Below are 14,190 nucleotides of genomic sequence, written 5' to 3'. Positions count from 1 at the left end.
CCGTGATGTAAGAAAGAACATATACAGCTCTTCCAATCTACATCCACGCGCCATGAGTGTTGTAACAAATAAAAACGCTCCTTTTTTAGCAATCACAGAGTCGCATGTTTCGTGAGAGCCGAGCATCGATGACTCGATAACTTAATATCTTTATTTTTTATTTTGACTGATAAATTTTCTAACGACTTTGAAAACAACATCCAGTATTTAAAAGATAAACCATGGCGGCAAATAGGTCCTGATTTTATGCTGCACTGGCAGGCTATGGCTATGGGCAAGGTTTCGCACAGAGCGCCCTCAACGTGTGAACTTTAACGCAGCTATAAGGCCAAAGGTTACGAATTTTAATCTCAAATGGTATTTGTGATGATTGCATCCACAGTTCCAGGCGATGAGACTGCAACCGCGGCGCTAATTTTGCCACAAATATCAACTCGTTTTTTATTACCTCTGAAGTGTAAGCCTAAAGGGAATCCACGGGAATCATGAACAGCAGCATTGTTTTACCGAAGAGGTGCGGGGAGACTGTGGCTGAGGTATCACCGCTATGCTCATGTGGGGCTCTGCTGAGCGTTCAAGGTATGGTTTTCTAAAATGTATGTGCCCATGTTCATGTTTACATACAGATAGCGGATGCATGGCGCTCGGTACACTAATTTTACGCCACGGTCAAATGCCCTTGCAATGTTTGCTACGTCGATCGTAATAGATGCAGTGCCGTGCGTAGCGATATTTTGCTTGGGGCTCCAGGGTAACCTAGCTCTGCGTTGTAGGGTTGTACGGAGGCCTGTGGCCGGTAACACAGCCCTGCCACCACGTAGAGCTATGTATAAAATCTTAACCTTGGGCTAAGGCACACGAGGACGGTCGCTAAAAGCGTCGGGAAAATTCCGTTTCCCAACTTCCAACATTTCTAATGCACAGCATACAGCGGCCTCCGCCATGTATTGGACGACAGGCCACTGTGAATACAACGGGACAAGTTTGTGTCCCACGTTGGTGTAGGCCCATCTCATCTCTCTGGTCTGCACACGTGCACGACTGTGTGTTGTTGCCGGCTATAGCACGCTCCAAACAGTGGCGGCGATCTCACTATCGTTCCCACACACAGTAGATATCCGGAAGAATAATCTTTATACTGCTTTGTATATTACTTACTGCCAGTCGCTGTAGCCTTTGATATTTTTTTTAAATTTGTTTTTAGTTACTATAGACTTTAGTCTATAGAAGCTATTGGATGTGTATCCGTCCGGCGTCAGTTTGTATGTATGTATGTATGTATGTATGTATGTATGTATGTATCTATGTATGTATGTATGTATGTATGTATGTATGTATGTATGTATGTATGTATGTATGTATGTATGTATGTCCGTTTGTGAGGATGTCCGTCCACTCAAATATCTTGAGAACCGCAGTACTTACAGATTTGATATTTGTGTGGATGCAAGATATGATTATGAGAAACTTTTTTTTATATTTTTGATATTGTTGAAAATATGCAAATTAGTGCAAAAAAGGCGTTTTTGGTAAAAAATCTTCTTCACAACCGCTGGTCAGACAGCTTTGATATTTGGTATACAGGTCCCTAGAGATGACCCAACTTAGATTTGTTCAAATTGTGATGAAATATACAAATTGAAGGAATTGTTTTGTCATTTTTGGTCAAAAATTCATTTAATCAAAACCGCTTGTCTGACAGCTTTGATATTTGGTATACAGGTTCATAGGAATGATCAACATATGATATATTCAAATTATGATGAAATCTACAATTTTGTATTTTTTGGGCAATTTTTGCCATTTATGGTCCAAAAAAGTATTTCTGAAAAAGTACTTGTCTGATGGCGTTGATATTTTGTATACAGGTCTCTACAGATGAACTAAATATGATATATTGAAATTATGATGAAATCTGCTATTTTGTATTTTCGTCCTAATTTTTGCCATTTTTGGTCGAAAAATTTGTTTCTCTAAAATTATTGATCCTGATAGCTTTGATATTTGGTATACAGGTTCCTAGGGTTTATCTCAATGTAGTATGCACCTCGAAAGTAAAAGACTTAAACTTTTGCTCTAACTTTCCTCAAGGAATCTTTCAACCATTCTCTTTCAAAATCAAGAATAAAAATAGGGGGTCACCGTGCAAATTTTGGTACTAGAGAAACAAATTACCCAAGATTTACCGATATTAGAAATTCAAAATGGCCGCCATCCCTGTGTTAACTCTATGGAGAAAAATAAAAATTTTCGAATTTCGTAAAACTAAGCCGGTGAAAAGTTTTCTTTCACCGAGAGCTTTAAAATGAACCCCCACATGTGGTATATCAGAAGAGAATTGTAAAAGTTTGAGAGTCCGAATGTCTGTCCCCGAGGTGCGTTCTACCTTAATGGAATATATTGATATTATGATGAAATCTTCAATTTTGTATTTTTGCTGCTTATTTTACCATTTTTGTTAAGGCTTTCCTGAAATGGGCTATCAAAGATATCCACCTTCATCATCAACATGTGTCACAAAAAGTTATTCTCTACATAACACAGCGGAGCTCTGTCGACTGTTAGGTCGCTTGGTTTTTCAAAACCACTGGTCAGACAGGTCCCTAGGATGACTTTAGTGAGGTAATTTCATACATTCAGGAAATACTTAATTTTGTATCCATGTGTACAGTAGCTTCAGGGACATTGGCCCTATGATTTTATCAACTAGTGTCTTTTTCCACTCCCCGAAGTATGTTGAGATAGCAAAGTGTTCAGTCAGCAAGTCAACTCAGCATTATATGAAGACTGCATTGTTATTGTTGACAAAGGAATTCTGGTCCGGACTACAATTCAAATTCAAATAATAACAATGTATTCTACACGTACATGTAGTATAGATGATGTATAAGCTAATAGGTGTGTTTGACATGCCTTTGGTTGTAGAAACAGAGCATGAAATCGATATCCAAAACAAAAAAAAAAGAGTCAAAATCATCAAAAATTACTACTGGCCCTTTAACAGCATTTTACTATAGAAATAACATTGGATGTCCTGACCATTAATGTTTATTTTTGTGATTATGTGATTTAGTAGTCACATTGATAGTGTGTCTAGTGAGAGTGTATTGAAGTTTGAGCATCTGCAACATTAAATCAATTTGTAATTTTTTTTTCCAGAGTGTTCAGTGATTTGTGAAGCTGCAAGACATTCTGATCAGTTTAATGACCTGGTGAAGTCCTTTGAGATGGTGTCGGAAATAATCTGTCAGCAATATAAGGACAATAGCTTGTCTACGAAAGGTGAGAAGATATGTGTACATAAAGTACACTTAGTGTAGGCGGAAAGATCTGTCACTTGAGGACACTCTCTATGCTCTCCTAGAGAGAGCCCTAAAGCCACGAATCTTACAGTCTACACTTAGTGTTTCACCAAAAAAGGACACTCAATTTACTCTGATGTATGAAGAGGAAGGTGCACTATTCAGTCATAGAAAAACTTGACCTGGGATGTCAACTTTGTCAAGGATGTTTTGACTTCATGCATTGTTTGTGACTTCCAGCTAGGGGCAATTAATTTCTAGGGTACAGAAGGAGATATAGATGCAGTACACAGTGTCTAAAATTAGCTAATGTTATGAGAATTATCCCTCTCTTAACCCCCCAGGTGCATCGGCAATCGTGCAAAGTCTTGTCCACCGTGGATTGATCAAACTTGAGTATGGCAGTTCCAGCACACAGAACGATAAAGACGGCCTATATCAACAACCGGACCTTGATTTTACAAATTATCAATCAACACACACGGTATACAGAGACTATTATGGCCTGATAGAACGTGAGACTACTTGTACAAGGAAGAACAGTCTTGATGCACCCTCAAATAGTTTGATCCATTCAGGTGTCAGTGAAGATTACGGAAAACCGCGCACTGAGACGAAAGTCGTGAAACCATATAAATGCAGCGTATGTCGTAAGAGGTTCAAACACAAGTCGTCTGAAGAGAAACACATGTTGATTCACTCTAATATGCGAACACATCAATGCACAGAGTGTGGTAAAACATTCATAAACAAGGGGAATCTCGACAACCATATGTCGACTCACTCCAATGTCAAACCACATCAATGCAAAGAGTGCGGTAAGACGTTTACAGTCAAAAAGTCGCTGAAAAACCATATGTTGACTCATTCACATGTCACGACCTATCGGTGTGAAGTCTGCGGTAAAACATTCGTCAACAAGAACGCTTTTCAGTTACATATGTTGACACACTCAAATGTCCGGCCACACAAATGTGCAGAGTGTGGTAAGACGTTTGCGCTCAGAAGGAGCCTTATGATACATATGCGGGCTCACCTGAATGTTAGACCACATCCTTGGTACAAATGTGAAGTGTGTGGGCAGACAAACACACAGAAGGGAAAACTTAATAGCCATACATGCACGCATCCAAACTTGAAACCGCATGAGTGTAAGGAATGTGGCAAAAAATTCAGATACAACTACGCTCTCGTAGCACATATGTTGATACACACAAATTACAGATCATCCGAATGCAAAGTTTGCGGAAAAACATTTTCAAAGGAGACTTACCTTAAGACGCATAGCTTGATCCATTCCGGTGCCAAACCATTCGTATGTAAAGAGTGTGGCAAATCATTTAGGCACAGCGGCTCCCTGAAGACGCATGTATTACTTCACACAGGTGTAAAACCACATGAGTGCAAAGAGTGTGGTAAAACATTTACAACCGCAAGTAATCTCAGAAGACACGTCATGGCCCATGCAGGTGCCAAACCATTTGAATGCAAACACTGTGGTACACGATATGCCACCAATAGAAGCCTGAAAAGCCACATGTTAAAGCACTGAAATATCGTGATCGGCTCCTAAAAGTGCAGGCCTCAAGATCAACCTGTATTGGGTAATGCAGATGCAGTACCACTCTTTGAAATTTGGTGTTCAGAGAGAATATCTGGTCGTCCGCCATTGTTCCTACGGCATGGTAGACAAGAAATGTTTTACAAGTTTTGTCAAACAACGTAAAAAACTCGTGCCAATCTCTGAAAACCAAGACACTGGACACCAAATTTCGAGCAGAATTGTCAAGGGGTGTTAGTCCAATAGGACAACTGGTATTGCTAAGTGTTGTAAAACACGTTAGACAAAATTTATTCTCCTTATTTTTCACTATTGTTTTAAAGTACTCAAGTTATTATGAATAATATATTTCTTGAAAGTTGTAATAATTTATTATAGTGAAATGAGGGCAGATTGCATTTTAGACCAAAAAAACGTTTGTATCATCGAAAGTTTTTAAATACATTACATAATATTATTAATTTATTAATATGTAAGGGCATATTTCTTGACATAGTACAACAATTGTTTTCTATGTGCACCTGTCTATTTAAACTTTCAGACATTTTATTTTCCATTGAATTTTAATCTATTGAAATAATGTACCTTCTTTTGCCTCATCACTTATATATCTCTTTGATTAAGGAGTTGATTCAAACTTCCACGTATCAAGCTTTCGTGTATAATGGTTCCTGTAAGCAAAGAACAGTGAAAGGACTGAGAGAGAAGCAAAGTAGAAAGAATTTTTGCCAACATTGCAGAGTTTGTACTTTTTTCTGAACGATTTTTTCACCCCACAGTGTGACATGACTGAATGCAAAACTTGATAACACCTTGGTCCAATCCAAAGTAATTTAAAGGTATACTGTCATCTGTTCCAATTTCACCACCGTTACCATGGAAAAAGAAAATCTAACCAATCACAGATTTTAAGCGGGTGGCCACTTTTTAAAAACAGCGCCCTCGCATGGGCATTTTGAATAACCATTGACTATATATGGGCATATTTAGATTACAGGTGACTGTATACCTTTAAGGTTCGTAAGTGCCAAAGGCACGGCAGAGGGCATTTGTATTGCTCAACTAGTCTTTTTTGTGTCAGTCTGTTGGTCTGCAAATCCCGCTTGGCATAATGTAACCAGTTTATATATTGAAATGATTTGAGTATTGCCTAGAGCATAGTAAAACCCTGATGGTTTTGTCCTGCTGAATCGAAAGCTAACAGTAAAGTGACATCTTATACAGATATAAATACAATCCTTAAACATTTATAATGTATTCTTTTTGTAGACAAACGAGGGAAAAGGTTAACGTTAGTCTCGATCAGTGCACGAAAGATAGGCCAAACTTGCATCTGTCTCCGTTACTGAGTCTTTGTGTCACGGTGAAAATACTTTGACTAAAAACTTTCGTTTCAGTGAAAATAACATCGATATCAGTAATTCTTTTATCACAAATTCGATTTCAATGTCCGAATTTTCGCTGGCGGAAGTCTCTCGGGGCAGGGTTACCTGCGTGCGGGTCCCACTTACAGCCAAGCCGTGCATACTAAACCACACAGGTGCCGCCAACAAAGTTGTTCGTGCCAAAACGGTGTTCGTGCGAAGTTTTTTTCAGAGAGCGGGCAGATTTCAAAACTAATCAGCGGGCTGGAAGACAATATCGATATTTACTTTGGGCGGGAAAGAAATTTCATTATTTTCAGTGGGCGGGGAGAAAAATACGTAGAGGGAGGGGAACGCGGCGCGGTTGATAGAACTTGAGGGGAGGTTAAGCGCCTAACTTAGAGGGGAGCAATGTTCCAAGGTATACTGCTAGCTGCTTGCACGATTTTGCGTTGATCTGGATTGCCTAATTAGCATCCAGTTGGCAATGGGAAATTTTAGTAGTGGGGTGTGGGGAGAGGGCAGACTATGCTAGAGGGCAGTGGGCGTCAAAATCGAGTGGGAGCGCACATTTTCAGTGTATGCCAGTGGGAGGACAGTTACGAATGAACAGCTCTACTTTCCCATCCAAATTTTAGGTCAAGGTCAAAAATAAGAAAAATCGACCGGCATGTGAAACATGATGTTTTGTGATGATTTGCGAAATTCATGAAATTTACTAGTTGGCGGCACCTGGTACGCTAAAGACATGACTTAAAATCAAACAACTTCGACAGGGTAATTTTCTGAAGTTTAAGCACGCTCTTGGGGCACTTTTTATGATAGCAGTACCTATAGGCAGTTGGGACGTGGGAAGGACGGTGTGCGGATTCAGAATTTAGCTCAGCGCGGCATGCTCACGTGTCACTGTAGACTTGCACTTTGGACCCATTCTGAAATAATGACATTACGGACAACCTAATACATCACCCCATGCTAGTTCCTGTAGCCAACGCACCTAGTCTCGATTACTTCCCCTTGCCGTGTGATTTAATTCATAGACTACCAATGGTCGTGGTAAACTTGACCATGTAAGGTGTGTATATGGTTTACTTATGGATACAATCGGTTCACGAGAATATCACCTTAAAACAATCTTGTTGGTTTAGGCTCTCCTTGAATTTGAAACACCCACAAGGGGGCTCGCTCAACTGCAGTTTTATTCTCTCGTCGTGTCGAAGCCTGCCTGTGATCAGGAAGCAAAATTCCCGGCGAAGCCATTCGAATTTATCATTTTTTTCGTGATGTTTTTGTTTACCTCAAAAATATCTAAATCAGTAGTTGTTGCCTCATGTGTGCAATTCGGGAGATACCAACACTTGAAAGTTTGCAAGTGGGTAAATGCTTCTACAAAACGATTCACATTTGTGAAATCGTCAGACGATTGCCAGACTTAAACCTTGCAGGACCCGTGACATTGATATTGGAGTCAAGGGATGGAAATTCAAACCTTCCTGGTTCTCGCTCCCATTTTGTCTGCTGTGGTAACCGCTCAGGTCCACCGCTCCATTAATTATAACCCACCTGAAAAAGTCTGTGCAGGTACGGAGTTCTACTGTAACTACACCAGAAATTGCACACCGAGAAAACTGCGCTGTCTCCTTGAGTCGCAGAGAACCTCGGGAAGCTGCCTGAACCCGAAGACACAAGACGAGGATGGCTGTCGAGGAGATCTCGCCGAAGGCACTTTTGAAATTTGGGAGGGATGGTCCACTCTTAGTAGTCTCCTGTCATCGGCACATTCGGATGGTCGCCCGTATCGCTTGAAGCATCAGTTTTTAACCTATCGCGGGTTCACCTTTGAGTTTGGACGAGGCGGCGTCAGTGTGCTCGATATAAACGACCCACATTACATGTACAAGACACGAGAAGTAAGTGAATTTCATAAAGTTGGAGTCAGTACGTGCCAAGTGAGTGACCTGTCCAAATTTCTGGACAGGTGGAACAAAACGCGGTATAATCTCTTGCTCCGAAATTGCCAACATTTCGCCCTTGAACTGACGCAAATTTTGGAAGGTAATTGTTCTCTCGTGGTGCCTAACTCGTACCGTATAATCACTTTTGATCAAGAAGTACCACTTTCCAGCCAGACAAATCGACATGGCATGGCGAAGAGACCGCTTGGTTTATCTGCACCAGGAATTAACATTGTCGACGCGAGAGCTGACGGCAAGAATATCGACATTAACACCATACCCGAATCAAGACCTCATTTTGTCAGGGGCACCGACACTCTTTTTGGAGAGAAAGATAAAAACGTGCAAGAAGCCGCTCTATGGTTCTCTCTGGCTTGGGTCATAGTTGTTTTGCTGACGGCGGGTGGCGCCGTCGTGTATGTAATCTTCATCAAGAAAAACCGAACAAACGAAAGTGAACCTCTGCTGGGGAACGATAAAGCATAGAATCAATTTGTCTGACGTTTCATTACAAATGTCGGGGTTCACTGCACCAACTTTCGTACTGAGCGAGGGGGGAATCTCAATTCGGAATCAAACTTTCATGTACAGTTGAATAGCAGCTGTTCACAGTGTCAGTTGCTTAAGAAAAGTAACTTTTCGATTCTCTTGAAAGCACGGTGCTCGAAAGCCTACAGATTTATCTCAGGTCTTCATAATGTGTCAAAAAACATGCAGCGTAGCAAACGGTGGCATGGTTTTGAGAAAGTTAGTATTTCCAAACTGTATCCCGAATATCATGCAGTTAGAACCGTTGACGTAGGTTACATGTGACTCAACATCACTAAACTATATCGTCGGGTTGTATTGACGTCCAGGGCCGGCTTCTGTTCGCTACGCTAACTTATAAAATAACGTTGAGAATAAAGTATTGCTTCTCGGACAGCTGACAAAAGCATAAAAGTTCCTGAATATTTCCGACAAGACGACCAGTGCTGTCAGAGAATCGCAAAAATACTGGGGGCTGGCAGTAAAATATTAAAATTTATTATCTTATTATAATTCATTACTTAGATACTCAGAAGTGTACTTAAATTTCCATATCAACCGCATGTATGTTAAAGCTCCATAAGCTGTATCTTTTTGTTTTTTGAGAACTTTTGTTTTGTGGTTTCCCTACACTTTCTGCATTGAATCCCTAAACTGTAATTTAATGCCAAGTATTTAGCATTTCAACACAAACCTATATGAGTATAATCTACATTGTTATTGTTGAAGATTGTATTAAAGCCCGGACTAGAATTCATTTGTAAACAATAAACAATGATCACTACACACATATAAGCTGTGTTGACAAAAAGAATAGTCGAAATTTCAACATGACAAACGGATTACGGTCAGACACGGTAGTTGATATACAGAAGCAGAATACTGAAAAACTTGCCACATGTACAGCTTATGTTAATTTTTATGATCTGTAAAACTGGTCAACAGTTAAGCTCTGAGACCTTTAAATGTTTTCTTTTTCAATGACTATATTATTTTCTTTGTTTAACATCTCCTTTTTTTCTATGGCATTGGATTAAACACAGTGAAGTACACCATTTTGCAAATGACTTCTTGATCTAACATTATGTGTATGTATCAGCCACTCGAGAATGATTGTACGGTGTACAGCAGCGAAATAATGAGTGCACGATGGTGACACCTGTCGGCGTTTCTACGTCATCGGGGCCTGCAGAGGTACAGTTTGTCCTGTATATTTTCTGACGTATGGGCTTGTCTGGCCCGAAAAATGAATCATTCGATCTAAAAGTCAGCTGACATAGTCACATCGTGTTTTGTACCCTCATTGCTGTGACCGGGAGGCAAAGTCGACATTTCCGTAACATTTCTCGAGAACAGAGGGCCGTCGGTCGAAATACATTTAAATTCACGCTTCTGACACTTTGATTGCAACAGCAACGTTTGAGGGAGAAGTATTGAGTTCTTCGAAAAAATATGTTTTATTTATTTGTATGTTATTCTGTAAGTTTCACTCTAAATGTTTTATTCAGCACATAAACTATTTTGTGCATTTTTGGACGTATGAGAAGCGATATTCGACGCCTTTGAAGTGAGAAATGAGTCTAACTATGAAAAAAAGTGCCGACTAGAATCTTAAGCCGACAGCCCAGGATGAAAAGTAAATATGTTGGACCAGAAAGAGGCGAACCAGCAATTGGAAAACATTCTGTGATAATTCACATTAAATAAGCGACTGCTACTGATATGTACTAAGGTGCCATTAAGAAGTGTGTTTTGAACGATTTCTCTGACAGCTGTATTTCTCTTTCCCCGGTACAGAGATAATTGCTCTTTGATCAGACATTACAAGTATACGGTAAAGAGTGCCGTCAATGTCTAGTTGTGCGAAGGAAAATGTGTGGCGAGTTTACTTGAGTTCAACATACTTTTGTGAGAGTTAGATCACAGACGCTTCACTGTCATCAGAGACTTTGGGGAGAATTATATTCTTGGCGGGCTCAAACTCTGGAATCGTGAATTTCATTTGTAGATTTGCCACACATGTCAGATGTTTTTGAAATGCTGAACACAGCTCACGAGAGTCCGTCCTCTTTGGGTTGTCTGTGATGACGAAGACGTAACGGAATGTTTCTCACAGATTAGCTTGTCAAAGTCCAGCATGTTGCAAACATGCAAATGTCGCTGACTTAAACCATTCGAATGTGTAAATTTTTAGACGTTTCCACACACGCAATGGAAAATGTGATTATTTGTACTGTTTAAAAATTTTCATTGCTACGTACGTCTACAGCTTATTTTGGTGTCATGTTTATGACGTTTAATTTTCCCATGCAGTCGATCCAACGAACTGCTTAACTGTTTGCTTTTTTCATCAGAAACTTTGACCTTATTGGCCCATGCGGGGTTTTTATATTTGAATGTTTTATGGTGACAATAAAAGAGGGGGATAATTGAAACCTGTGCTGTTTACATCTTGCTGATAAACCCCACGCTGGTTTCGACCAAGCGTCTATGTCAACACATGGACGTGTCACTATCAGGTGCACCGAACACCACGGTCCTTCAGACTTGCCGTTCTCCTCGTAAATTTACGTGATATTATCAAAACTACCTGGACAAATGACGCATGCGTAAGTACGTACGATAATATTGATTAGTTCGCTTATTGGTCTCACCAAACAATTCTGATGAGATGTATATAAAGAATGTCACTGACTTTTGTGGCGTTTGGACAAAATGAATTATTTTTACACTATTTTAGCTCCTATCCCGTGATTCATATGGAGCGACACAAACATACCGAAATCGTGAATGCTGTTTCGAGAGTCTCTTTTCGATTGCCTTTTTTAACACTTTATAGGTTCCATATTTTTTTTTTGTTTTTAGTCCCCGCGGACGAAGTCCGGCGGGGACTTATAGATTGGGTCCCGTCCGTGCGTCCGTCCGTCCGTCCGTCCGTCCGTCCGTCCGTCCGTCATCAACAGTTTCTCAGACACTGCTGAACCAATTTTGTTCAAACTTGGCACAAAGGCATAGGACTATGACCTACAGATGCACATCGATTTATTTTGCGATACGATTCAATATGGCCGCAAGGTGGCCATTTTGTTGCGATTTTTCATGTCTTTGGACCATAACTCAGACATCCTTGAGCAGATTCTGTTCAAACTTGGCACAAAGGCATAACACTATGGCTTTCATATCCATGTCAAATTATTTTGCGATACGATCCAATATGGGCGCGAGGCGGCCATTTTGTTGCGATTTTTCATGTCTTTGGACCATAACTCAGACATCCTTGAACAGATTCTGTTCAAACTTGGCACAAAGGCATAACACTATGGCCTACATATGCATGTCAAATTATTTTGCGATTAGATCCAATATGGCCGCGAGGCAGCCATTTTGTTTGCGATTTTTCATGTCTTTGAATCATACCTCAAACATCCTTGAACCGATTCTGTTCAAACTTGGCACAAAGGCATAACACTATGGCCTACATATGCATGTCGAATTATATTGTGATATGATCCAATATGGGCGTGAGGCGGCCATTTTGTTGCAATTTTTCATGTCTTTGGACCATAACTCAGACATCCTTGAACCAATTCTGTTTAAATTTAGCACAAAAGCAAAACATTATGCCCTTCATATGGACACCAATTTATTTTGTGATATGATCCAATATGGCCGACAGGCAGCGATTTTTTTGCGATTTTTCATGTCTTTGAACCATACCTCAAACATCCTTGAACCGATTCTGTTCAAACTTGGCACAAAGGCATAACACTGTGGCTTTCATATGCATGTTAAATTATTTTGCGATACGATCCAATATGGCTGCGGGCGGCCATTTTTTGCAATTTCTTTCATGTCTTTGAACCATAACTCAAACATCCTTGAACAGATTCTGTTCAAACTTGGCACAAAGGCATAACACTATGGCTTTCATATCCACTATGGCTTTCATATGCATGTTGAATTATATTGTGATATGATCCAATATGGCTGACAGGCCGCCATTTTTTTGCGATTTTTTCATGTCTTTGAAACATAATTCAAACATCCTTGAACCGATTTTGTTCAAACTTGGCACAAAGGCAAAGCACTATGGCATACATATGCATGTATCACTTAACCTTGCGATAGGATCCAATATGGCTGCAGAACTGCCATTTTGTTGGAATTTTTCATGTCTTTGAAGCGTAATTCAAAGGTCATTACACCCATTTTGTCCAAACTTGGCGCAAAGATCAAGCACTATGGCATACATGTACATGTCAATTTACTTCGTGACATGTTCCAATATGGCTGTCAGATTGTCATTTTTTCCAATATCGCTGCCAGATGGTCATTTTTGGATTTTTTCATGTCTTTGAGGCTTAATCATATGCAAATATTCCTTAACCAATGTTGTTGAGATTTGGTACAAAGATAAAGTACTCTTGCATACATATGCATGTCTACTAATTTTGTGCTATGATCCATATGGTCAATAGACAGCCCTTTGATTTCAATTTGGTGTTATTTTTTATGTCTTTGAAACATAAACATAAGTCACTGTCCCTCGATGGACTGATTTTGTTCAAATGTGATACAAAGATAAAATACTATGGCTGCATTCTTGTGCACATTAATTTGTTTCATTATATGATCTGAAATGGCTGATTACAACAACATACCGCATCCCATACCATTTCGAAAATTCCACCAAACCATGTGTATAGTATGTGCTGTCACTAGAGGCAGTGAGGGCATCGCTATATGTGATGTAATCAAAAGTTCCTTCAGTGGTCATTACCGGCAGAGTTGAGTTATTATTGAATGTTCCTCAGATTACTTTATTATGCAAGTCACAGGCCTGATGCACCCGTTCCATCAATGTCATTCCACAGCTACCTAGACCACAGCTACCTAGACACCAAAGATTATAACAAAATGGACAAGCGGGGACTGTGTCACAACGATGACTTGTCTGCAATGAAATGTGGAATAATGGTTTCGAATCTTATTACTCTCTGATATACGCCAGATACACGGCTACAGAGAAACCCTGCGTTTAAATTTGGTCCCGGGGTTGAAGCGTTGACGCAGCATATCAACGATAATTGCATAGACTGAGATTTGGTACTCCAAAGCGCTTCCCGGTCTAAAAGTAAGGGGCGATTGGAACGCCCTCGAGGGGCGGATTTTCAAAATAAAGTTAAATAAAAACGTTTGAATTTTGTACTTCTTGTACTCATATATTGGAAAACCAGTACTTTTTGACACTACAGAAAGCAGGCACAAATCACATGAAACGGTTTTAGGCACTTTGTGTGTTAAAGTAGTATGAGCCTAGAAAGTTGAAAGACTTAACTTTTGCTCAAACTTCCTTTAGGAGTCTTTCAACCATTCTCTTACAAAATCAAAAATAAAAGTCTGTGGTCACCGTGCAAATTTTTATACTGGAGAAACAAAAACCGAAGATTTATGGATAGTTAAAATTCAAAATGGCCGCC

General features: G+C 39.9%; 1 protein-coding gene across 1 annotated transcript; it reads left to right on the top strand.

Annotated features, from left to right (window-relative positions):
* Nucleotides 1-330: 330 nt before the first annotated feature.
* LOC139124788 (zinc finger protein 658B-like) lies at nt 331-5,503 on the top strand. Its single transcript, XM_070690899.1, has 3 exons — nt 331-579; nt 3,160-3,282; nt 3,647-5,503. Exons 1-3 carry the CDS (start codon nt 486-488, stop codon nt 4,852-4,854), a joined length of 1,425 nt encoding a protein of 474 aa, XP_070547000.1. The 5' UTR covers nt 331-485; the 3' UTR covers nt 4,855-5,503.
* Nucleotides 5,504-14,190: the final 8,687 nt, after the last annotated feature.

Source organism: Ptychodera flava, assembly GCF_041260155.1.
Source record: "Ptychodera flava strain L36383 chromosome 23 unlocalized genomic scaffold, AS_Pfla_20210202 Scaffold_24__1_contigs__length_23054250_pilon, whole genome shotgun sequence".
In the NCBI taxonomy this organism is placed as follows: domain Eukaryota; kingdom Metazoa; phylum Hemichordata; class Enteropneusta; family Ptychoderidae; genus Ptychodera; species Ptychodera flava.
This window is presented reverse-complemented; position numbering and strand designations above follow the sequence as displayed.

What these genes read in the sequence shown, in the direction of transcription:
- LOC139124788 (XM_070690899.1), top strand. Translation starts at nt 486, where the DNA reads ATGAACAGCAGCATTGTTTTACCGAAGAGGTGCGGGGAGACTGTGGCT. An exon ending in GGCTCTGCTGAGCGTTCAAG is followed by an intron (nt 580 to 3,159) that starts GTATGGTTTTCT and finishes TTTTTTTTCCAG; the next exon opens with AGTGTTCAGTGATTTGTGAA. An exon ending in CAATAGCTTGTCTACGAAAG is followed by an intron (nt 3,283 to 3,646) that starts GTGAGAAGATAT and finishes TTAACCCCCCAG; the next exon opens with GTGCATCGGCAATCGTGCAA.